Source organism: Pelobates fuscus, chromosome 10 (assembly GCF_036172605.1).
Source record: "Pelobates fuscus isolate aPelFus1 chromosome 10, aPelFus1.pri, whole genome shotgun sequence".
In the NCBI taxonomy this organism is placed as follows: Eukaryota; Metazoa; Chordata; class Amphibia; order Anura; family Pelobatidae; genus Pelobates; species Pelobates fuscus.
Genome location: NC_086326.1, coordinates 12,590,501 through 12,618,401, shown reverse-complemented (window position 1 = coordinate 12,618,401; position 27,901 = coordinate 12,590,501). Strand labels below are relative to the sequence as shown.

Here is a 27,901-nt window from a genome sequence, read left to right as displayed (position 1 = left end):
TATGGGGGGGGGGGTCTCCTTCATTTATGCTTCAGGGGGGGGGGGGTTCAAGTTTGGAGTGCATTTTCGTTACAAGTGAAATTTTGTTGCCCTTTGCACCAGTTATATTGTTACCTCTAGGTTTACAGCACCCATTCTTTTATAGGAGCATTTTCTGTGACCTAGAGGATCACCCTGGTTGTCTCCTCTTTCCCTTCCCAATCTAGTTACTAGCTGTGATCTCTGTATATAGGTGGCTTTGTAGGACAGTATTTTTCTTTATTATTTTTACTGTCCACATCCACATTTACTGTGGTAGCACTCCTATTTTCCATTTATTTATTTTTTCATTTTTTCATTGTGTTTACATTGTTTTATTTTATTACTAATAAAGGTTAAGTTTTAGCATTACATCTAGGACTGGGTTTCCTTGCTTGGTTTATCCAATGTAGGGGTGTGGAGTTTCCCCATCTCTCTTTGGATTTTCCTTTTTGTTTTTTCATTTAAGAAGGAAACAGAATGAATAGATTGCATTGAAAAATCGGAATTGCATTTAAAAAAGGAATTGCATTTAAGAAAAGGATTTGCTTATATATAGGGATATACATTAGAAATAATAATTGCCTTATAAATAGAGGTATACATTAAAAATTGAAAAAAAATTAAAATTAAGTAGTAATACCTCACAAATTAGTAATGACAATAATATGAAGTATATTGATTAATGGCTAGAGTATTGTTTTAAGGAGAGTTGGGTATATTGGTACTTGAACCTATATACAATATTATATAATAATAATTCTATTTGCCATATCAGTATCTTGTATTAGTGATGCAATGTTTGCTTGACATCAGTACATGCTGTAAAAGATGATAAGAGTACTTTGATATGGTTGAAAATCACAGAAATGTCTTCAATAAAAAAAATTACCTTTGAGGAAGGATTTCATTTGAAAAAAAATTTGAATTAAATTTAAATGAAGATGACATTGAGAAAAGGGTTGCATTGTGAATAAGGATGCGTTATAAATAGGGATGAGGCATAAGACATGACTTATAGATCTCTTATATGTTGAAGTTAATGGAAAAGATACATCAAGTGTGAATATAATAACCAATAACCCATTTGGTGCGGATCTAGTCCTATGGTAGCGCTATATAGATTACTGCATTTTCATTTGGAAAGGAGACCTTTTAACATTGGAATTTTTTAAACAATACCTCAATTTTAACCCCTACAATCTTAAGTTCACTTTTAACCATTCCCAAGAGAAAATCGAATTTTTAGATCTGGAAATCGATTTGAAAAAACAATAAAATTTAAACCAAATCTGTTAGAAAAACTGTCGTTTGTAATAGCTTCATCCCGAACAATAGCTTTCATAAAAGAACAGGGCTAAACAATATACTATTCAGCCAATTTAGGAGAATCAAATGCAACTGTTCGGAACCTGAAATATGCACTAAACAAATAGAAGAAATTAAACTTCAATTTCAAGCAAAAGGTTATCATGAAGATCTATTAAACCAAGCTATAACCAAAATTATGGAATTACCACGTAAACAAATTTTAGAAACCAAACAACAATTTCAGATATTTCAGTGTTCATAACAAGATTCGATAATCAAACACACAAAATACGTAATATTCTGCAAAAAAATGGAACATTTTAAGAGGAGACCCTCAATTAGACCAAATATTAGGTGACAGGCCAAAACATATTTATTTAAAGGCCCCCAATGTAAGCACTTTATTAGCACCATCGACCAATGGACAAAAAGACAAAAAATAAATCAGTTCTACTTATTTAAAGCAAAAGTAGTTTTTTGGAAATGTAAAAAATGTAGAGGCTGCATAAACAATCAAGAACAACCTCAACTAATTAAATAATTTATCCACCCCCAAACCAGAGAAAAATGTAAAATAAAACCCCATCTCAGTTGTAATATTACAGGTCTTATGTATCTGCTAAGCTGCCCTTGTAATACATTTTACATAAGACGGACAAAAAGGGCCCTAAAAACCAGAGTAGGCGAACATATAAGAAACATTAAAAAAGGACTTCACTCACACAACCTAACATTTTGATATGATACATGCAAGAAATCCCATAGGTCCCAAATTCATGGCAATGCAGAAGATTATCATCCCATGGAGAGGAGGAGACCTAGAAAAAGAACTGAATAAAGCAGAAGCAAAGTGGATTTTCCCGTTAGACACCTTGGAACCCAAAAGGTTAAATGTGGACTTCAAATTTAGTGCACTTTTATAATTTTTATAATTTTTACTATTTTCAATTCTTTCCAAGTCCTCCCATCATTCCTAAAATTAAGCATGAACTCTTACACACCATCCTAATATATATTTGTCATCCTAAAGAAGGCTCCAGAAGTGAGCCGAAATGTTGATGTTAAATTTTATCATTTTGATATGAATTAAAAGTTAAATTGTAACTATACCTCAAAGACCCTGGAGTGCTTTCTGTTTACGTGGATATATATAAAATGCACCTATTTGGTAAATTACATAGAGGTTATAGTACCAAAAGCCACCTCTTCTTCAAATTGACTTCCAATAATGTTTTTATAAAATGTCTTTATAAATTATTTCTCCGGAGTATATTATAGAAATACCCACTTTTTCTTTATATCACTATTTTTTATAAATCCCAGCATATTAATAATTTTACAGTTACGAACAAGCATACTACACATTAATATAATCACAACGGATGTATCTTTTCTGTTAACTTTAACATATAAGAGAGCTATAAGTCATGTCTTATGCCTCATCCCTAGTTATAACGCATCCTTATTCACAATACAACCCTTTTCTCAATGTCATCTTCATTCAAATTTAATTCTAACTTTTTTCAAATGAAATCTTTCCTCAAAAGTAATCTTTTTTATTGAACGCATTTCTGTGATTTTCAACCATATCAAAGTACTCTTATCATCTTTTACAGTATGTATTGATTTCAAGCAAACATTGCATCACTAATACAAGATACTGATATGGCAAATATAATTATTATTATATAATATTGTATATAGGTTCAAGTACCAATATACCCAACTCTCCTTAAAACAATACTCTAGCCATTAATCAATATACTTCATATTATTGTCATCACTAATTTGTGAGGTATTACTACTTTATTTTTATTTATTTTTTCATATTTTTAATGTATACCCCTAGTTATAAGACAATTCTTATTTCTAATGTATATCCCTACATATAAGCACATCCTTTTTTTAAATGCAAATCCATTTTTTTAAATGTAATTCCTATTTTTAAATGCAATCTATGCATTCTGTTTCCTTCTAAATAAAATTCTCTTTTAAAATAAGCTTTTAAATGTAATCTTTTCAATGCAACACTTTTAACATAAGTTTCTTATGTAAAGTTTTCATGTATATGTTCCGTATTAAATGTGTATTGACTGCACCATAATGAGTTAATATATAGCCGGAAAGACTTAGTCAGCTATTTAAACTGAGAAGCTTTGTATGCATGCCAGCCTCTGATGAAGTGAGATTCTACTCACGAAACACGTAAGGACACTTTTCGGCATCGATCGCAAATTGCTAAACTACCGAGTTGTATTGGAACACAGAAGGGGAGAGCAGTGGAATGCACGTGGCACCTTACTAACTTACATCCACCGGACGGATTGTAGGACCGTGACCACCAACAACCACCTATCACCATATGCATTTCCATCATATACTCGTTATAGACCTGCAAATTGTGAGTGCGTTTTAATTCCAAGCCTTTATTAAAGTATTGTATACAGTAAGCCCTATGGTTCTCCATTTTATTTTCTTATAGAACGGAGGAAACTATTTGACACATAAGACAATCATATATGATCTTACAGTATATTGATTTCTATATAGTGTGCATATCATTGATACAACACCAATTGAAGAAGATATCACTGTTAGTACTATATTCAACAGCCTGTTCAGTAGACTAACCCCAGCTGGCTCAATAGCTGGAGCTATATAATACAAGCTAACATTGCATATATTGTATCAACACTTTGTGATACTTTTGAAAGACTGAGACTTTGTTGATTTAAAAATTTGGGACTTCCATAATGAATGTCATATTGGTAACTTAAATTGAAGTGTATTAAATGTTATTAAGTTTTATTCTCCTGGATATAACTCCTGGATATCTATTAGATTATATCTAGTGGGAGCCCTTCCCATCCAGTAGAGTAGTGCCTCTAACCATACAGTTTACTCTAAATTTAAGAATTGTATTCTCAACCACACCCATTTCTGAGTTTAGAAATGCCCAATGTTAACATGTTCTTAGCTTTTTTTGGAAAGTTATAGGGATATAAGTACAAGTAGCACTTTGCTATTTCCAAACCACTTTTTTTTTCAAAATTAACGAAAGTTACATTGTAACACTGATATCTGTCAGGAATCCCTGAATAACCCTTTACATGTATATATGTTTTAAAAGAAGACAACCTAAGATATTACAATTGGGGTATTTTTACTTTTTTCATGCAACCATTTTACCACCAATCTATGCCAAATGAAGAAAAAAAAATAATTGGTGATTTTTTTGACACACATAGTAATTTAAGAATACATGTACTGAGAATTTTAAGGGTTACTGCCAAAGAACACCCAAATATGTATTCAGCAACATCTCCTGAGTACAGCGATAACACCCATGTGTAGGTGTGTCTTGTTCTCTGGGGGCTAAAATACCTTATTTGGAGGATGCACATTCCAGTTTTCCAACTTGAAATTTTCACAGCTGGTCATCAGGCACCCATGTCCTATTTGGGACATTTTTTAAGCTGGCAAATGTCATTTACCCCCATCAAACCATATATTTCTAAATAGTAGACACCCTAGGGTATTTTATATGGTGGTATTTAAACACTTTCGATGCACTAATTCTACCACCAGTCTTTGTCAAACTTTTGGGTAGTCATTTTTTGTTATTTTTCTCTCACGTTGTACTTTAAGCATGGCTTCTTAGTTCCTGTTATGTCTTACTGACAAAGAACACCCCAATATGTGTTCAGCAACATCTCCTGAGTTCAACAGTGCTGCCAATGTACAACTTTCATGGGCTTTTGCAAACTTACAGGGGTCAAATGCAGAGCTTTCCCCTTTTCCATGTTTGCACATTGAAATTTGCTAGATTGGTTTGCTGGGCCTTTGTTGCCTATGAAACCGTATGGCAGCCCAGGAATGAAAATTAACCCCATCATGGCATACCATTTGTAAAAGTAGACAACCCACACTATTCAAAATGGGGTATGTCCAGTCTTTTTTAGTAGCCACTTAGTCACAAACCCTGGCCAAATTATATTAGTTTTTTTGCATTTTTCACACATAAACTGCCATTTTACAGATGATGTTATCAGTATAATATTTTACTGCTCTAAAATGCTCATATTTTTGTATAGTAATGTCTCACAAGTACAACCATACCCCTCAAGTACAGGTTTTATGGTGATTTGGAAAGTTACCAGGTCAAACATACGATTTGCCAATTTCTGTTTTTGTAAATTGCTATTTGCCAGATTAGCTATGTTAACTTTGAGACGGTATGGCAGCCCAGAAATGAAAATTAACCACACCATGACATACCATTTGAAAAATTAGACAACCATTAAAATGGGGTATGTCCAGTCTTTTGTAGTAGCCACTTAGCCACAAATGGTTGCCAAAGTTAGCGTTCATATTTGCTTTTGCATTAAACCCCTTAACGCCGTTACGGCGTTCTATGCCATCCCGGCTTTAAAGGGCTTTAAAGCCGTTGCGGCGGCATAGAACGCCGTAACGGCTTAAGCCCCCAGGAGGTGAGATATACTCACCTCCGCCCCGATCCTCTTCTGGAGGGCTGCCTGACAGCCCAGGCAGCCCTCCCCCAACAAATCAGGCCCCCGGGGGCCATTTGATCGTTCTCAAAGAGCGATCACATGGCCCCCTATAGCTGGCTGTGGATCTGTCAGCAGGGGGACTGTCTGAAATATCAGACAGTCCCCCTGCTGGTAGGTAGTGTGAAAAAAAAATATTAAACATGTTTAGAATTAAATTAAAAGTATTTTTATATATACAATATATGTATATATATTATATGTAATATATATACAAATTATATATATGTAATGTCATACAAAGTGTATTTTAATATTAATATTAGTATATATTAATATTAAAATACACTTAGAATGACGTTACATATATAATATGTATATATATTATATATAATAAATAGAAAAAATAGAAAAAAATCCCATGCACTCACGCTTTAATGTTCCTTATATGCCGGGTGCCAAAGCCTGGACTCCAAAGATACATAGAACGCCAAATGATAGCTGCTCACCGGTCTTGTATAAAATTCAAAAGTTTTATTTAATCATATTAAAAATCTGTGACCGTATATATACGTGTATATTCAAATAATCTTTTAACATAATTAGGTGATTTGATTAATTAAAATTTAATTGACATGCCTGACAACACAGGGAGAAAGTGCAGAGCATTTAATTCGCAAGCACTATATTTGACCCTGTAACTCTCCAAGACACCATAAAACCTGTACATAGGGGGCACTGTTTTACTTGGGAGACTTCGCTGAACTCAAATATTAGTGTTTCAAACTGGTAAATTGTATTACAACGATGATATTTTCAGTAAAAGTGACGTTTTTTGCATTTTTTACAAATGAACTGCACTTTTTTTTTTATTCTTTTTTTTTTTCTGTGCTTAGATAGTTACAAACAAGTGTCAAGTGCCACAGCAGCACACATGAGTTGATCATTGTTTTTATCACAGTGACATGAAAGAGAGTTGCACAATTTTTCTTATGTATGTTGAGACACGCTAGGAATGATGTCAGAATTAATATAACAGTGTGAAGATACTATACGTTGGAGTCATAGCATTATATCAGTGTAAAGATACTATACGTTGGAGTCATAGCATTATAACAGTGTGAAGATACTATACGTTGGAGTCGTAGCATTATTACAGCGTGAAGATACTATACGTTGGAGTCATAGCATTATATCAGTGTGAAGATACTATACGTTGGAGTCGTAGCATTATATCAGTGTAAAGATACTATACGTTGGAGTCGTAGCATTATATCGGTGTGAAGATACTATACGTTGGAGTCGAAGCATTATAACAGTGTGAAGCTACTATACGTTGGAGTCGTAGCATTATATCAGTGTAAAGATACTATACGTTGGAGTCGTAGCATTATAACAGTGTGAAGATACTATACGTTGGAGTCATAGCATTATAACAGTGTAAAGATACTATACGTTGGAGTCGTAGCATTATAACAGTGTGAAGATACTATACGTTGGAGTCGTAGCATTATAACAGTGTGAAGATACTATACGTTGGAGTCGTAGCATTATATCAATGTGAAGATACTATACGTTGGAGTCGTAGCATTATATCAGTGTGAAGATACTATACGCTGGAGTCGTAGCATTATAACAGTGTGAAGATACTATACGTTGGAGTCGTAGCATTATAACAGTGTAAAGATACTATACGTTGGAGTCGTAGCATTATAACAGTGTGAAGATACTATACGTTGGAGTCATAGCATTATATCAGTGTGAAGATACTATACGTTGGAGTCATAGCATTATATCAGTGTGAAGATATTATACGTTGGAGTCATAGCATTATTACAGCGTGAAGATACTATACGTTGGAGTCGTAGCATTATATCAGTGTGAAGATACTATACGTTGGAGTCGTAGCATTATATCAGTGTGAAGATACTATACGTTGGAGTCGTAGCATTCTAACAGTGTGAAGATACTATACGTTGGAGTCGTAGCATTATATCAGTGTAAAGATACTATACGTTGGAGTCGTAGCATTATAACAGTGTGAAGCTACTATACGTTGGAGTCATAGCATTATATCAGTGTGAAGATACTATACGTTGGAGTCATAGCATTATATCAGTGTGAAGATATTATACGTTGGAGTCATAGCATTATTACAGCGTGAAGATACTATACGTTGGAGTCGTAGCATTATATCAGTGTGAAGATACTATACGTTGGAGTCGTAGCATTATATCAGTGTGAAGATACTATACGTTGGAGTCGTAGCATTCTAACAGTGTGAAGATACTATACGTTGGAGTCGTAGCATTATATCAGTGTAAAGATACTATACGTTGGAGTCATAGCATTATAACAGTGTGAAGATACTATACGTTGGAGTCATAGCATTATATCAGTGTGAAGATACTATACGTTGGAGTCGTAGCATTATATCAGTGTAAAGATACTATACGTTGGAGTCGTAGCATTATATCAGTGTAAAGATACTATACGTTGGAGTCGTAGCATTATATCAGTGTAAAGATTCTATACGTTGGAGTCGTAGCATTATAACAGTGTGAAGCTACTATACGTTGGAGTCGTAGCATTATATCAGTGTAAAGATACTATACGTTGGAGTCGTAGCATTATATCAGTGTAAAGATACTATACGCTGGAGTCATAGCATTATAACAGTGTGAAGATACTATACGCTGGAGTCGTAGCATTATGTCAGTGTAAAGATACTATACGCTGGAGTCATAGCATTATAACAGTGTAAAGATACTATACGCTGGAGTCATAGCATTATAACAGTGTGAAGATACTATACGTTGGAGTCATAGCATTATAACAGTGTGAAGATACTATACGTTGGAGTCGTAGCATTATAACAGTGTGAAGATACTATACGCTGGAGTCATAGCATTATATCAGTGTGAAGATACTATACGTTGGAGTCATAGCATTATATCAGTGTGAAGATACTATACGTTGGAGTCATAGCATTATATCAGTGTGAAGATACTATACGTTGGAGTCGTAGCATTATAACAGCGTGAAGATACTATACGTTGGAGTCGTAGCATTATAACAGCGTGAAGATACTATACGTTGGAGTCGTAGCATTATAACAGTGTGAAGATACTATACGTTGGAGTCGTAGCATTATATCAGTGTGAAGATACTATACGCTGGAGTCGTAGCATTATAACAGTGTGAAGATACTATACGCTGGAGTCATAGCATTATAACAGTGTAAAGATACTATACGCTGGAGTCATAGCATTATAACAGTGTGAAGATACTATACGTTGGAGTCATAGCATTATAACAGTGTGAAGATACTATACGTTGGAGTCGTAGCATTATAACAGTGTGAAGATACTATACGCTGGAGTCATAGCATTATATCAGTGTGAAGATACTATACGTTGGAGTCATAGCATTATATCAGTGTGAAGATACTATACGTTGGAGTTATAGCATTATATCAGTGTGAAGATACTATACGTTGGAGTCATAGCATTATATCAGTGTGAAGATACTATACGTTGGAGTCGTAGCATTATAACAGCGTGAAGATACTATACGTTGGAGTCGTAGCATTATAACAGTGTGAAGATACTATACGTTGGAGTCGTAGCATTATAACAGTGTGAAGATACTATAAGTTGGAGTCGTAGCATTATATCAGTGTGAAGATACTATACGCTGGAGTCGTAGCATTATAACAGTGTGAAGATACTATACGTTGGAGTCGTAGCATTATAACAGTGTAAAGATACTATACGTTGGAGTCGTAGCATTATAACAGTGTGAAGATACTATACGTTGGAGTCGTAGCATTATAACAGTGTGAAGATACTATACGTTGGAGTCGTAGCATTATTACAGCGTGAAGATACTATACGTTGGAGTCGTAGCATTATATCAATGTGAAGATACTATACGTTGGAGTCGTAGCATTATAACAGTGTGAAGATACTATACGTTGGAGTCGTAGCATTATAACAGTGAGAAGATACTACACGTTGGAGTCGTAGCATTATAACAGTGTGAAGATACTATACGCTGGAGTCATAGCATTATATCAGTGTGAAGATACTATACGTTGGAGTCGTAGCATTATAACAGCGTGAAGATACTATACGTTGGAGTCATAGCATTATAACAGTGTGAAGATACTATACGTTGGAGTCATAGCATTATATCAGTGTGAAGATACTATACGTTGGAGTCGAAGCATTATAACACTGTGAAGATACTATACATTGGAGTCGTAGCATTATATCAGTGTGAAGATACTATACGCTGGAGTCGTAGCATTATAACAGTGTGAAGATACTATACGTTGGAGTCGTAGCATTATAACAGTGTAAAGATACTATACGTTGGAGTCGTAGCATTATAACAGTGTGAAGATACTATACGTTGGAGTCGTAGCATTATAACAGTGTGAAGATACTATACGTTGGAGTCGTAGCAATATTACAGCGTGAAGATACTATACGTTGGAGTCGTAGCATTATATCAATGTGAAGATACTATACGTTGGAGTCGTAGCATTATATCAGTGTGAAGCTACTATACGTTGGAGTCGTAGCATTATATCAGTGTGAAGATACTATACGTTGGAGTCATAGCATTATAACAGTGTGAAGATACTATACGTTGGAGTCGTAGCATTATATCAATGTGAAGATACTATACGTTGGAGTCGTAGCATTATATCAGTGTGAAGATACTATACGTTGGAGTCGTAGCATTATAACAGTGTGAAGATACTATACGTTGGAGTCGTAGCATTATAACAGTGTGAATCTACTATACGTTGGAGTCGTAGCATGAATGAACGGCACTTTTCTGGACTATATTATTGTTGTAATATGTTTTACTGTTTTAAAACACTAATATTTGTGTTTAGTGAAGTCTCCCGAGACTAACAGTACCCCCATGTACAGGTTTTATGGTGTTTTGGAAAGTTAGAGAGTCACATATAAGGCTTGCATTTAATTTTTTTCACATTGGAATTTGCCAGATTGGTTATGTTGCCTTTGAGAGCGTATGGTAGCCCAGGAATGTGATTTACCCCCATGATGGCATACCATTTGCAAAAGTAGACAACCCGAGGTATTGCAAGTGGGGTATGTACAGTCTTTCTTAGTAGCCACTTAGTCACAAACACTGGCCAAATATAATTTATTTGCTTTTTTCACACAAAAACAAATATGAACGCTAACTTTGGCCAGTGTTTGTGACTAAGTGAAAAATAAATTATACATACAGTGGGAAGGAAAAAAGGGAAAAGCAGCTCTAAACACCTAATATGTGGTATCCCTTACACCACTATAAAAACATAAGCATACATTCAAAACAATAGGTGGAACCGCTTGAACCTTTGATAATCTGTAAAACACAATGGTATATACAAAATAGCGTAGTATCTCTATACAGCAGTATACAGAATTGAAAATAAATGGTCGTTACACTCACAAGGTTGGAGTCATACCATCATATGACTCTTGTGGTATGTTCCTTTGGACCATTCAGAGGTTGTCCAGACCCTTATGCAGTCAGAATCTTGGTTAACTTCTTTATATTGTATTCCAAAATAAAGTAGTGGAATAGCCAAATATTCTCTCAAGAAATAGCTTAAAAAATATATATACTTTACCAGGAACAACTGGTTTAAAGTGCAATGTGTAGGAGACCAATCAAATGAAGAAAAAGTCTTTGAGAATGTCTTTGATAAAAAAAGTGTTCTTTGTTAGAAATGTCCAAAACACGTTTCGCCTATCAATCAGGCTTCCTCAGTTGGATAAAGTTCCCTTTACTTGATTTTCTTTTTATAATATTCCCGCCGGGCTGTTTCTCCCAATCAGGCGTTCACTTCCGTTTTTTCGTTATATTGGAACGCACCGTGCGTTCCACATGCTTAGAGTTTACTTAGAGATTGATAGGCGAAACGCATTCCTGGGCTACCACACCGTCTCAAAGGTAACATTACTAATCTGGCAAATTTCAATTTGAAAATGGAACGTTCTATATTTGGCCCTGTAACTTTCCAAAACACCATAAACCTGTTAATGGCAGGTACTGTTGTACTCGTGAGACATCGCTGATTACAAATTTGTGCATTTGTTTGCAGTAAAACCTAACAGTATTATGACAGTATTATGTGAGGCGGAACTACACATTTAAAAAAAAATAATAATAATAAATTATGTTCATATATAAATATTTGATATGAAATGAAAGCCCTGTTTCTCCTAAACAAAATGATATATAATAAGTGTGGGTGCATATAATATGAAAGAGGGGAATTACGGGTGAACAGACATATAGCGCAAATTCCAGTTTTTGTTTACGTTTTGTTTTGATCAGAACGTGTACTATTGACTCCGTCCTGAAGGGGTTAAAAAAAAAACTGCACTTTTACTGGTGATTTCATTGTCGTGATAGGTTTTACTGTTTTAAACACTCAAATTTGTGTTCAGCGAAGTCTCCTAAGTATAACAATACCCCCCATGTACAGGTGTTATGGTGTTTTGGAAAGGTACAGGGTCAATATAGGGCTGCCCAATTCAGTTTGCCAGATTGGTTTGCTGTCTTTTTGTTGCCTTTTGAGACCATATGGTAGCCCAGAAAAGTGAATAAACCCCATCATGGCATACCATTTGCAAATGTAGACAACACAGGGTATTTAAAATGGAGTATTTCCAGGCTTTTGTAGTAGCCACATAGTCACAAACGTTTTTTTTTTGCATTTTTTGTTTAAACAAAACTGCACTTTTACTCTTGATATCATCGTTGTGATACGTTTTACTTTTTAAAACACTCCGATTTGTGCTCAAAGTCCGAATATAGTAATACCCCCCATGTAAAGGTTTTATGGTGTTATATAAAAAATAAATAAACAGTTTTTAATTTTATATATATATATATATATATATATATATATATATATATATATATATATGCATTATATATGTATTATATATTATAAAATGCTTTAATTATTTTATAATATATTATACAAATGTAATATATGTATAATATATATATATATTTTTTTTTTACTTTTTAGCAGCTGGGGAACTGCCTGACAGCTGACAGCTCAGACAGTCCCCCTACTGGCAGCTCCATAGACTCCTATTGTGGCCAATTGTGTGATCATGGAGGGCCGGGGTGTCCGGAGCTGCTGCAGTGGGACTGCTGAGTTCCAGGGCTCTTAATTGCCATGGACGTACTAGGTACGTCCACAGTCATTAAGGGGATATATGTATTTATAACATAATTCTAAATGTATTTTTATTTAAATAAATAAATATATATATATACAAAAAATGATGGGAGTTGCACCCCAGCTCTCCTGTGGATATTGCCAGGTGCTCAGCAGCACAAAATATACAGTTCAAACAGATGCTAGCACTCAGGGTCTCTCAATGTAAACAAAAGTAGAAAAATCCTTTTATTCCAGAAGTCACTTCTGGAATAAAAGTTTTTTTCTACTTTTGTTTACATTGAGAGACCCCGAGTGCTAGCATCTATTTGAACTGTATATATATATATATATATATATATATATATATATATATATAAATATATATATTATTATTATCAAAATACAGTTAGAACAAATTTAAACCTCCTTATAATTTTTTTTAAATCTAAAATCTAAATCTTTATTATTTTTTTATATAAATATATAATTACCGTCAATCTAAGTGTATTTTGATATTAATATTAAAATACACTTTTAACAGTGGAGGTTTGCCCAAGCTCCCAGGCAGAACCCAGGATCGTGATCGCCAGCGATCAGGTAAGTGACAATTTACTAAATGACGTACCAGGTATGTCCGCGGTCATTGACTGCCATTTTTTGGCGGATGTACCTGGTACGTCATTGGTCGGGAAGGGATTAAACGTTTTTTCAGTGGAAAAACAGAAAATGTGTATTACCCTTCTAGTAATAATTATTTTTATGGAAGCAAAGATATGACAATGTTTACCAGAAGTCCTTTACCAAAGATAATGACGGAAGAATATTAATTCTATTGTTTATTAATATCCCGGGACTTAAATTCTTGTGATTTTGTCCCAAAAATAAGGCATTCTGTGGTTCCATGATAAAATGTGATAACATTAAAATAAGCATCTATTTTTCAGTTGGACAATGATGGTTGTGCTTTAACAAAAGTTGATTCTGACCATTTTGACCTAACAAAGAGTGGTTTCCAAATGAGTCTGGAAGGAACAGCATCAGTTACGGAGGATGGTACAGGTGAGAGAATGCTTAACAACACAATGATTCATTATCCTACATGGAAAGTGCCTTATAGACTCTTCCATAATTTTTTCGAGTTGATTCGTCCAAATAAAATTCCATTCAGACGTTGAGCGAATCGATTCCATAATGTTTCACCTGTGGAGTCTACAGGTAAGATTGATTCGAAATCGATTTGCTTTGGTATCAATTTTAACAAGAGTTTAATAATGATGAACAGGTTTAAACAATTTTTTTTCACAAGTCTAATGCTTTAAATGCTATCATGATGATGTAGATGACAGTCTGACTGCACACCACTAGAGATTAGTGACTGTGTTATAGATTAAATGAACACTCTAACAACTTCAGCTGAAAGAAACACTCCACTGCCTAAATGGACATAAAATTATACATCCCTGTATAGTAGCTATACCCCCAATGCAGCATTTTGCAAGTCTTCCACTTTCCCTGGAAAAGAGTAACAGTTTATTCACAGGGGAAACGGCCTATCAGAGCTGAGATTTCAGACTTCGCTGTGGAGTCCGAAACAGGGGAGCTATGGCTAGGGCTGCATAAACAGAAACATACATGATTCAGCTTCAAATGTCAGAAAATGGATCAATGAGACTGCAGGGGTATGATCTATACACAAAAACTGCTTCATTTAGCTAGGCTAAATGCTCAGAGAATCCCTTTAAGGTGTGTGTTCATATTGAGATAAGGGATGAGGTCTGTGTTGAACCTGAAGTATCTGTTGTTGGGTTTTTTTGGTGACAAAATGACACTCTTATTTTAGACATCTGTCAATTGTGCACCTGTAACAGTTTACCTGGCACCCCGACTGGGTACCTCCGTTGAAGGATGCTCCTAGGGCTTCCTAAGGGTTCCAAAACTCCACTAGACACCATAAGCACTACAGACCCCACGAACCGCGACAGCTTGGTTGGGGCCTCGCCATCTCCTACCCACCCTGGACCTATGACAAGGCTCCAGGTTCCAGTGGGTGAACCTCTCTTTCCCCAGAGAGTGAAGCAGGAACAAGCTCTTAAAAGAGCTTAGTGATTATCTAAGGGAGTATGACGAGCATAGCAATCCCTTGTAACTGTTTCCCCCAATAAGAGACAGGACTCTAAATTAAGGGTGAAGTAAAACTGGTTTAATGGGCACAAAGGCATTTCTTATATACACATTTTCAGGCCAGAGGCACACCCCCTGGACCTGATGGTACACTGGGACAAAGGGGACCAATAGGAACAATAATTAGTACAGCAACACTCCCACATACAGTCAGCAATCCCTCCCCTCTGCCTGTGATATAATTAAGCTAGCTAATGGAGTAACCTAATTATCCACAGGGAGAAAATATAAATTTTTACCCAAAGTCCAGAAACACCCCAAAACACAAACATATCCCCATATATCCTACATCCCTGGATAGCCCTGATCGGGGTGAACATATCCAAAAATCACCAAGATCAGAGCAGAGGTTCCAAAGTTTTATGGAAGTCACATTTGACCGACTGCAAGCATGGCTTTCATGCCCAAAATAGTTCCAAAGATTTAGGCTGTGTGGCCGGTCTATATTCTCTCTCTCCTTGAGATAATTGGCTTAAGTGGCTGTGGTAACTCAATTATCTCCAGGTACAGGAAATATCTCTAAGTCCAAAATCTGTTACAAAAACCACGTAAAAATACATAACTCATATAATACAATGTTTAACCTATATGTCCAACATATCCCCAGATAGCTTGGATCTGAGCACTCAATATGTCCGAACAGCGCTCAGATCTCATGAATGCAGTTGGATCACCATGTGGTTAAAGTTGTCTCTTTGGACCGACCACAAACATGGCTTTCATGCCTAAAATAGTTCCACAGATTTAGGCTGTGCAGCCGGTCTATGTCCAATGTTAAAAGTGCCCTATAGAACAAGGAAGAGTGGGGTCAGACAATAACAAGGGCTGATGAGAGATTGAGGAGGGACAAAGCAGACAGTTTTAACTGGTCTGGCAGTGTCCCTGGGACAACGCCCTGCTGGATAACAATAGGACAGGAGAAAGGGGGAGGGGAAGAGGCATATTTTCCAATGAAAGTCACTTTTTAGCATGTCATTTTGCAGGGCCCATAGTCACAGGGCAGGAGGCTGGCAAGCAGGCACCTCCAAAAACTTATGGCAAACTCCCTAAAAAGGGGAGTTTGTCACAACCCCACACAACAATTATTTGCTAAAAATGTCAGCCATAGTGATGTCCCGAACGGTTCGCTGGCGAATAGTTCCTGGCGAACATAGCTTGTTTGCTTCTCAGTCCTGGTCCTGCTTTCTACCTCTGAGCCACAGCAGCTTTAGACAGTGACAACTGACTCCGGTCCTGTTCATCCTGGCTTGTCTACTACTCTGGGGCTGCACCTTGACTTGGCTGTGTTTCACCTGACCCTGATCAGTCATCAGCAGGGTATTTATACTCAGCCTCGCCCTGTGCTCAGCGTCAAGTCTTTGATCCTGTTTCGTACCAGTGTTCCTGTTGTTTCATCTGCTTTTTATTATTGGCCTCGGCTTCTGACTACGTTTACTCTGGCATCCCTTGACTTTGGCTACTCCTCGTAGTTCCTGTCCTCTGGCATCCTTTGACCTCGGCTATCCCTCGACAATCCTGCTGGTTCAGTCCTTGCCTGTACTGCGTATTGGTACTTCATCCTGCACAGCCCCTGTGCACAGACCCACAGGCTGGGTGAATTCTTACCTGACCACCTTGGCCTGTGGCTATCTGCAAGGGTGAGCAACATATCTGCGCTACAGACTCCCAACTGAGGTAAGACCCTGACAGTACCTCAGTCAGCAGACACATTCCAGCCAATCAGCAGCAGACCCTCCCTCCCAGACCATACCACCTCCTAGACAGCATACAATTTAGATTAATTCTGAAGCTGCATTCTTTTTTTTTTTTTTTGACAGAAGTGTGTTATATTTGAGCATGCTAGGCTGAACGTGCGTATATCATGGCTAGTTGCACTGAGGGTATGAGTATATTGCAGTACATTGTTGTGAAAGATGGCTGAGGACCTGACACCAGGAGGGGGCCCGGTGGCTTGCCTGGTATGCCGCCGGGTGCGAGGCCCCTCCTGGCTGCCCGGCCAGCCACCGCAGCCACCGATCTGCAGCTCCACAGTGAGCAGAGCTGCAGACCATGTGTCTCGCGAAAACCAGCCAATCAGAGCGTTGCTGCGGGTTATCCGGCAACGCTCTGATAGTCTCACGAGATTACATGGTCTGCAGCTCTGCGGAGCTGCAGACCGGGAGCAGTGGCCACCGGACCACCAGGGAGCCAACTGGACCACCAGGGACTAAAGCTGGGCTCTCACCCCCACCACACTCAGCCTCCCTACCACCCTCCCCACCACCCTCAGCCTCATCACCCTCCCTACCACCCTCATCCTCATCACCCTCAGCCTCCTCACCCTCCCTACCACCCTCAGCCTCACCACCCTCCCCACCACCCTCAGCCTCCCTACCACCCTCAGCCTCACCACCCTCCCCACCACCCTCAGCCTCACCACCCTCAGCCTCCCCACCACCCTAAGCCTCCCCACCACCCTCAGCATCCCCACCCTCCCCACCACCCTCACCACCCACAGCACCCCCACCACCCTCAGCCTCAGCACCCCCCACCACCCTCAGCCTCCCCACCCTCCCCAATACCCTCAGCCTCCCCACCCTCCCCACCACCCTCAGCCTCACCACCCCACCAGCCTCAACACCCCCAACACCCTCAGCACCCCCCACCACCCTCAGCCTCAGCAACCCCCACCACCCTAAGCTCTAGCACCCTCAGCCTCACCACCCCACCAGCCTCAACACCCCCAACACCCTCACCACCCCCACCACCCTCAGCCTCACCACCCCCACCACCCTCAGCCTCACCACCCCCCACCACCCTCAGCCTCACCACCCCCACCACCCGCAGCCTCACCCTCCCTCACCACCCTCAGCCTCACCCTCCCTCACCACCCTCAGCATCAGCCTCCCTCACCACCCTCAGCATCACCAACCTCACCACCCTCACCACCCTCAGCATCACCCTCCCACCCCAACCACCCGCAGCATCACCCCCTCACCATCCTCAGCCTCACCCCTCACCATCCTCAGCCTCACTCCTCACCACCCTCAGCCTCACTCCCCACCACCCTAAGCCTCAACCCCTGACCCCCTGGCCTCACCCCCCCACCCCCCTGGCCTCACCCCCCTCGGCCTCACCCCCCTCGGCCTCACCCCCCTCAGCCTCACCCCCCTCTCCCCCCTCTGCCTCACCACCCTCAGCCTCCCCACCACCCTAAGCCTCCCCACCACCCTCAGCATCCCCACCCTCCCCACCACCCTCACCACCCACAGCACCCCCACCACCCTCAGCCTCAGCACCCCCCACCACCCTCAGCCTCCCCACCCTCCCCAATACCCTCAGCCTCCCCACCCTCCCCACCACCCTCAGCCTCACCACCCCACCAGCCTCAACACCCCCAACACCCTCAGCACCCCCCACCACCCTCAGCCTCAGCAACCCCCACCACCCTAAGCTCTAGCACCCTCAGCCTCACCACCACCCTCAGCCTCACCACCCCCACCACCCTCAGCCTCACCACCCCCCACCACCCTCAGCCTCACCACCCCACCACCCGCAGCCTCACCCTCCCTCACCACCCTCAGCCTCACCCTCCCTCACCACCCTCAGCATCAGCCTCCCTCACCACCCTCAGCATCACCAACCTCACCACCCTCACCACCCTCAGCATCACCCTCCCACCCCAACCACCCGCAGCATCACCCCCTCACCATCCTCAGCCTCACCCCTCACCATCCTCAGCCTCACCCCTCACCACCCTCAGCCTCACCCCCACCACCCTAAGCCTCAACCCCTGACCCCCTGGCCTCACCCCCCACCCCCCTGGCCTCACCCCCCTCGGCCTCACCCCCCTCAGCCTCACCCCCCTCTCCCCCCTCTGCCTCACCCCCCTCAGCCTCTCACATCACCCACTCAGCCTCTCACATCACCGCCTCAGCCTCTCACACCACCCCCTCAGCTTCTCACATCACCCCCTCAGCTTCTCACATCACATCACCCCCTCAGATTCTCACATCACATCGCCCCCTCCTTCTCACATCACATCGCCCCCCTCAGCTTCTCACATCACATCGCCCCCCTCCTTCTCACATCACACCGCCCCCCTCCTTCTCACATCACATTGCCACCCTCCTTCTCACCTCACATCACCCCCCTCCTTCTCACCTCACATCAACCCCCTCCTTCTCACCTCACATCACCCCCCTCCTTCTCACCTCACATCGCCCCCCTCCTTCTCACATCACATCGCCACCCTCCTTCTCACCTCACATCACCCCCCCTCCTTCTCACCTTACATCGCCCCCCTCCTTCTCACCTCACATCAACCCCCTTTCCCTCTCACCATCACCCCCTCACACCATCACCCGCCATACACACAACACACTTCAGTCTCAGACAAAAATGCAAACATGCTCACAGAGACATACATTCTCACACACAAGGATACTCTCTGTCAGACACTCTCAGGCACATACACAGGTAAACTGTGCATCAATGTGTATATGTGACACTTTTTTGTTTGTGGGGCCTCATGTTTGAGTTTCGCCTAAGGCCTCATAAAGTCTAGAACCGCCTCTGTTGCACGTTATCAACTGTGTATTTATATCAGCAGCTCCACCACTAGTTATAAATCAAGTGTGAGTCGCCCCATGAGATGAGACTAGTGAATAACATAATACATGAATGGTTAAGGTAAAGCCATGTAAGGAACTATGACAATAAACTCTTTAGGAGGTGAAATAATGACATGTTTAAATGCTTGCTACTTTACGATTAGTTAATGTGCAGAGAGCAGTTCATGTGATCAAAGGCATGGTGTGGAGGATCGGCTATAGTGGGACATGCTTGGCAGGCTGCTGTTTACTGCTTGTGCTCATCTGATCCCTTCTGGGCACCAGGTGCAAACCCTGGGAGTCCCTGATACCTGGAACAACAAAGGCAAGTCTCTGGCTGAGTGCCGGGTTCGTGGCTTGAGGTGGTGGAAGCTTGTTTTGTCGGGTGGTTGGATCTGTCCCGGCGGTGCTTCATGTCCGGTGCGGGATTGTGGTGGCTTAAGGTGGAGGCGAGTGCTTGATGTGGGGCAGGCTCTGCATTTCTGTTTGTGCCTCCGGTCCCGTCTTTTGTGTTGGTGGATTTTAATGGGGACTGCTTCGCTTAGCAGTGGTGGAGCTTGTTGGGGCCGTGGTGGAGCTTGTTGGGGCTTTCTGCTCGTTATTTGATTCCAAAATTGGTTAAAGAGTCTGTCCAGCTTAGACTCAATATCCTGCCATGCTTTGCTGGTACCAGGAGGACACGCGGCTGCCGCCATATTGGGAGAGTCGCAGATGAGTATGTCAGCCTGGGCGGCTGTGCTCTGTGCGTCCATTAGCTCCAGACAGCCTCTCAGGGGTGGACTGGGATAACCCCCACCGGTCCGAGGGGTAGGGGGGTAACGGAGCTCCTGCCGGGAAGTAGCTGCTCCTGGGCATCCCAGGATCGGGAGATCGGCCGCCTCTCCCGCCCGGTGAGCACCAGGCCACTCTTGCCACGCGGAGGTAAGTAAGACTCAGTTGAGTTGCTGACCGCTATTAAGCATGTCGGTCAGGTAGGAGCAACATTGCTGGGTCATCCCCTTCTGGGGTGAAATTCGCTTGTTGATAGCTGCTTAAAGTGAGATCTTGAGGGAGCTCACACGAAGTGCGTCTTTCCTCCATGACAGCTAGGCCCCGCCCCCCGGAAGCTGCATTCTTAGTGAGAGGAGGGACAGTGTAGCTGCTGCTGATTTAATAGGGAAATTGATAGCTAGGCTAGTGTATTCAGTGTCCACTACAGTCCTGAAGGACTCATCTGATCTCTGCTGTAAGGACAGCACCCCAAAAAGCCCTTTTTAGGGCTAGAACATTAGTCTGTTTTTTTCTTTTCTGTATAATCTAATTGTAGTTGCCTGCCTGCCAGCGTGTGTGTCAGGCTCACAGCGTATACTGTGCCCACTTGCCCAGTAACCACTCATATCTGGTGTCACAATAGCTTGCATTTAAAAAAAACAACAACTTTTTTGACTGTAATATAATAGCAGTCAGTTTCCTTCATGCGTGGGCGTTTCAGGTCCTGCCAGGGCACAGTGTCCCAGCAGTGCAACTCATATCTGGTGTAACAGTAGTGTACATTTAAAAAAAAAAATACAATTTTGACTGTAATAGATTGAATAGCAGTTAGTTGTCTGCCAGCGTGTGTGTCAGGCTCACAGCGTATACTGTGCCCACTTGCCCAGTGCCACCACTCATATCTGGTGTCACAATAGCTTGCATTTAACAAAAAAAAAACTTTTTGGACTGTAATATAATAGCAGTCAGTTTCCTTCACACGTGTGTGTTTCAGGGCCTGCCAGGGCACAGTGTCACACAAGTGCAACTCATATCTGGTGTAACAGTAGTGTACATTTAAAATAAAAAATACAGGGGGCTTGTTGTCACCTTTCGGGGACCCTTGGTGTTGTACGTGGCTGGGTGGAGGAAGAGACCTTCAATGACATCAGTGAGGACAAGGAACGGGACATGGCTAGCTTGGTATCCAACCTTGTGCAAATGGGGAGTTTGTGGTTGTGCAAATGGACTGCTTGCGGTTGTTTGCGGTGCATTAAACGGGGAGTTTGGTCTGTCACTGTGAAGCGGGCGTAACCCTTACACTACCTGATCGATACAACATCATACCTGATGTTTTAAAGCACGTTATTCCAAACAATTTAGGAATGTTAGGTGATTTATGCCCTTTATGGATTAAAACCAGACTCTGCATCAACTATGTAATTTTCCATGGGAGTTTTGCCATGGATCCCCTCCGGCATGCCACAGTCCAGGTGTTAGTCCCCTTGAAACAACTTTTCCATAACTATTGTGGCCAGAAACAGTCCCTGTGGGTTTTAAAATTCGCCTGCCTATTGAAGTCTATGGTGGTTCGCCCGTTCGCGAACATTTGCGGAATTTCGCGTTCGCTGTTCGCGAACGGAAAATTTTATGTTCGCGACATCACTAGTCAGCCACACTGACCAAAACTTTAGTAGTTGTATGATTCACATATAGTATAATAATAATAATAACAATAATAATAATAATAATAATAATAACAACTATTATTATTATTATTATTATTATTATTATTATTATTATTATTATTATCATTACTAATATACTACCCAAATATATATTTCTAGCATAAAATTAATACAGAGTTTGGGTGTAATTGCAAATCTTCTGTGTGTGCTTTTTATTTTTCACCTCTTTTTACCTACTTGTAATATTTCTCTTGTATCACTTTAAAAAAAACAAACAAACAGCTGAACTGAATAACCAGTAGAGGTGATATAGTTGTGATGCATTGTGTCACGATAAAGTCAATGTCTATATTTTTGTAGGCTAGATTTAGTTTTGCTATTTATTTTGAAAGAAAATTTAATATTAATGGTTAATTAAATGGCTTAAATATCAATGGACTACACTAGTATTCACTCAAGTACTTGACTTTTTGAAGTCATGTTCATCTCTTTCCTATCTCCTTAAATATTTTTAAAAATACTGTCTCATGCATATCTCTAGAACATTCCAATTTCATTTTCTGTACAGGAATTGAGTTATCCACATCTACTAGTACTTCAATATCAAATGTATTTGAAAAGGTGTCCTTTGTTGATGCTGACCCAAGCTACAAGCCAGGGATTCCATACAGTGGGATGGTAAGAGGCACAGATTCATCCTCACATTGTAAGGTTTTCTACATGAAATACGGTCTCTGACATGAACAAAGCAATAATCTCGGTCACCACTTACCTCTCTCTCTCACTCTTTGTGTAGCTGAAAGTAACAGATGTCACTGGGCTCCCCATCCCTGACAAGGAGATCTATCTCACCTGCACATGTAGAAGCAACAAGGAAAAACTAACACTGGTAACGGATAGTAATGGACATGCTACCTTCAAAATGAATGATACAGACTTGTGGGAAGGACGGATTTCCATAACAGTAAGAACAAAACTATGGCATGTAAATAAGTAATTAACTTGAATCCTATAAAATTTTCAACATTAAATAATGCCTTTATCCACTGCATGCATATTACTATAGGGTTATACTGCATGCAAATTGCTGTAGGGTCCCAATGCATACACAATATTGCAGTGTTATACTGCATGTACAATACTGTAGAGTAACACTGCATGTGTATATAATCGTAGGTTTCCACTGCATGTACATTACTGTAGGGTTATACTGCATGCAAATTACTGTAGGGTCCCAATGCATACACAATATCCCAGTGTTATACTGCATGTACAATACTGTAGAGTTACACTGCATGCATATATTATTGTAGGTTTACACTGCATGTACATTACTGTAGAGTTACACTGCATGTGTATATTATCGTAGGTTTACACTGCATGTACATTACTGTAGGGTTAGACTGCATGCAAATTACTGTAGGGTCCCAATGCATACACAATATTGCAGTGTTATACTGCATGTACAATACTGTAGAGTTACACTGCATGCGTATATTATCTGCATTACTTGCATGATTCTGTTGGGATGCACTGTTTGAACATTACACCATTCTTAAGGCTTAAACTGTTTGAAATTGGGAGTGTGACTTGGTGGCAGAGCAGAAAGTCTGTATGATCTGATCGCTCATGTGCAGACTGAGCTTACAGCAGGTGCCCACGACAGTTGACTGGCCATTCATGGTTGATGGATGGTGGATCAAGAAGAAATTACACAAAAAATAAAACTGGGCACATTTTTGGTCTCCAAAGATCAGCAGTACCTCACAGAGGATCACTCTTCTAAGCCACATAGTACACCTGGCTCACCTAAAATGGCAGACAGGGTGAGCAGCCATGCAATGATTTATCACTTTGGTTTCTACCTCTGTCCTAGACAGTGTGCTCGGTGCTTTGTAATGATCAATATCTCCCTGATTATATGCAGTGCCCCTTAAATTAATGTCCCTTAATGTGAGGGGATTAAACACTCCTCACAAGAGAAGATTTATATGTGAAGAGGCTAAAAAATATGGGATTTAGGCAATGTGTGCATAGCAAACATTTTGTGCAAGGGTTAGGGAACTGACATTTTGAGATAAAACCTACACTAAGTGTTTTTTTCTTGTCACTTACATCATACGTTTTATTTTGCAAGGCTCTGCCTCTTATAATCCACTTGACTAAGCAGGACCCTGGGAGATACTAAATTAGTCTGCTGTTCCTTAAAATGTTTTTACAATATTTAATGTATACCTCCCTGACACATTACAACTAATTCCTATTGGCTTGGAAATCTCCCAAATCAATACAAAAGTTAACCAACTGCATTTACAAAAAGCAAAATATCTGTTATGGAAACTCAAGGTTCTCTTTTAGTCAAAATCCAACAATGCTGATAATCTGCTTGCTAACAAACGGCAAATGCAAAAAGCACCCTCCATTACCACCAATCACTATAAACCTTGTGCCCCAATCTTAAGGGCACTATGGATATCTCACAGCCTCATCTCCAACATCTTTCTAGATATCTAGATTGCTCCAGCTCTCTTGTGAGGATAAGACTGCCCTTGAATGGCCTGCCAATGCAGAGGAGATACTTAAAACAATACAGGCCTTAATAAAGTGGGAAGGTTCCTGGGCTGGATTGTTTCTCTGCCTGAAAAGCATCCCAGTTAGTGCCACATATGTCCAACTTGTGCAATTCAATTATGTCTGTAGCCAGTGCTGCAAGAACATTATTAGAAGCCCACAAAGTAACTTTTCCAAAGCTAGAAAAAACTCCTCACCGATGAGTGAATTTACACCCAAATGAATGGATTACACGAGCTACACTTCAGTCCTGGCAAGACGAATTACTAGGGTAGTTTCTGCTTTGAGCCACTATGACCAAGTGGGAATGACTTGGAGTCCATATTACACTTGGCAAATGGTACACTGCATATATGTGATGGTATCTGGAGATCCAATGGCGATGCTGGACAGGTGCTTCCAATCTATGCCTCACATTAATAAACACTTATTATAATTATTATCATTATTAAAGGCTAGTGATGCTCTATACTCAAATAGTGTGTGATATTTGAGAGAGAATGCAATGGTAATTGTTCACTGTTACGTGTTTTTCTTAAGTGTTGTGCCTTACCCGACCATTGCATTAGACTATATACAACATAACTGATTTTTTTCATTATGTTTCTATTGTCTGAAAAACTGGGGGGTTGGGCTAGTCATCATGTTTGTTTGCTTTTTTAACACAGGCCAAGGCAAACTTGGAAGAAGCACCATATAAAAGTGGCATCATCAAACCACAACATGGTCATGCTTTTCTCTCCCTTCAACCGTTTTACTCTGCCAGTAAAAGTTTCCTGAAGCTGCATTCCCAGGCTAACGTTCTACCTTGTGAGGGACAACAGGAAGTCCAAGTGGATTATATCATTAATCACACAGAACTGGATGCAGAGACCAAGAGTTTAAATGTACATTATCTGGTAAGAGCTCTGCCGTTGTGTCACAATGCAAAGGGAGAGATGAATGGATTAGAATTGATCCTCACTGATACCTGTATGTTTTAATATTTATGCAGTGTTTATAATTTTGTTTGTTTGCCTAATATAATTTCTGAATATATTCCAGCCCTTTTTGATGTTGCTAATGTAATACAATATATTGTGCATATCAAACTTTCAACTATTGATGTATACATTTGAAAGGGACTGTAAGTAAGTGCACATACGCTTCTTCTATAACAAGTAATGTATTTATTCATTCATTAAATCATATATTATTTAATACACTGTAGTGTATTATGCACTAGTTAATACTTGGGGGTTGGGGGAAGGGGGGTTAGGGACTAGTCTCCTGCGTTCTTTGCTTAGAGGCGTAAAGCACTATGTAAGTTGAATCATGTCATTTCATTTTCATTTTTATTTTAAATTGCCTTTCAGTGCTGAAGGGGAGTACAGCAGATAATTGAAAATGTTAATAAAAAATGTGTCATGTTGTTGCCATGGCAATTTATTATTGCATTCACATTTTATGTTTTTGTCAACATAAACAATATTTTTTCTAAAACAACATTTGTGTGTATATGTATGTGTGTATATATGTATGTGTGTATATATGTATGTGTGTATATGTGTGTGTGTGTATATGTGTGTGTGTGTGTGTGTGTGTGTGTGTATTTGTGTGTGTATATATATATATATATATATACATTTTAAACCTCTTTTCACAGATAGCTTCTAAATCATCCATATGGGACTCAGGAACTATAGACATTCTGGTAGAAAGTGATAGCAAAGGTGAGAAATCTTTAAATATAGTTGATTTGTGTAAACAAAATAAAGTATAAACCTTAACGTATATATTATTATTTAATATACACTCATTCAATATGCTATCCACCATTTATGTACCTTGCCAGGTTTATAAAAATATAAGAACTTTATCTGTTAGCAAACAACATTTGCCATGAAACATTGCCAACCATAAACACATACAACAAGGGTTGCAGTTCGTAAAAATATGGCATTAAAATATTCTATCATGTCACATGCCATCCATCAATTTATAAATACTTTTTTGAGAAATCATTTTCTTTATTGAGTGTGTCAAAAGCTCCTTGGCTTCTAGTAGCTAAAGCATGTCTGATGCATAGAAAAATCATTTCAAATCTTTCTATAATACATTGCATTCTTATCTTCCACAGAGCTGACGGGTACCACCTCTTTTAACCTCCCACTGAGCCCTGACGTGTCTCCAAATCTTATAGCCATCGTATATATTTTACTACCAGATGGGGAGATTGTTGCAGATTCAGCCAAGTTTACTGTCCAGAGATGCTTCAAGAATAAAGTAAGCTTGTGGAGAAAGATCTATTTTAAAAATTAAAAGAATTACTTCAGAAATGTATGGGAAAATAGGCAATAAGAAAATTAGACATGGCAGTGGTATTTATTAAAGGAAATGCATATTCGGTACACTATAGTGTTAAAAATACCATTTAGATAGCTGGCACCCCTTGCCCCCGATAAAAAAGGATTACAAATCACCTTTATTTCAAAACCACTTAGGTCACCAACAACTATCTTCACCCCCGCTCTGCCTCCTTGGATGAGATCATCAAAATTGACAATATCAGCCAATCTCATGCTTTTCTACAGGGATGTTGGGACTCCAATCTGTTAAAAAAAAAAAAAAAAAACTTTTCACATTATTCATCTACGGACGTCACCATTAGAGTCTATGGGAATTTTTTGTAGATAAATCATTTGCAAAACATTTTTTCTAGCAGATTTGAATAATTTCTGATGCTGGTTCAAATAAATTAAATTGAGGCCCATATGGGAAGAATCAGTTTATGACCTCTTGTTCATGAGTAAATCATCTGAGAGGTCTTTATATTGACATTTAATAATTTGTACAATGTTTTTCATTCCATTTTTAGTTTATTTATTTCATCTTTATCTATCTAAAGAAGCAAAAATACAGTTTGGAAGACTGCCAGTCAATAGATTGTAATGGTGTTTTAAATATTTGAAAATAGGGCATTTTTAATATGATTTCATTGTCATACTTAATATGTGTTTTATTTTTGAGATAAAATATATAAACTATAATAATGATTACTATTAAAATAGACACTCATATGATTTAATAGAAAATGTTATAGAAAATAGACAC

General features: G+C 39.6%; 1 protein-coding gene across 3 annotated transcripts in view; it reads left to right on the top strand.

Moving 5' to 3' along the window:
- LOC134575465 (alpha-2-macroglobulin-like) overlaps positions 1-27,901 on the top strand; it is a 312,276-nt gene that overhangs the window by 206,560 nt on the left and 77,815 nt on the right. For 2 of the 3 annotated variants that reach the window (XM_063434759.1, XM_063434758.1), the window contains exons 9-14: positions 13,992-14,106; positions 22,806-22,915; positions 23,034-23,201; positions 25,477-25,707; positions 26,454-26,520; positions 26,928-27,073. In XM_063434759.1, coding sequence (XP_063290829.1) covers positions 13,992-14,106; positions 22,806-22,915; positions 23,034-23,201; positions 25,477-25,707; positions 26,454-26,520; positions 26,928-27,073 — 837 coding nt within the window. The remainder of the gene's footprint in view (positions 1-13,991; positions 14,107-22,805; positions 22,916-23,033; positions 23,202-25,476; positions 25,708-26,453; positions 26,521-26,927; positions 27,074-27,901) is intronic. The other variant, XM_063434760.1, reaches the window with a different exon arrangement.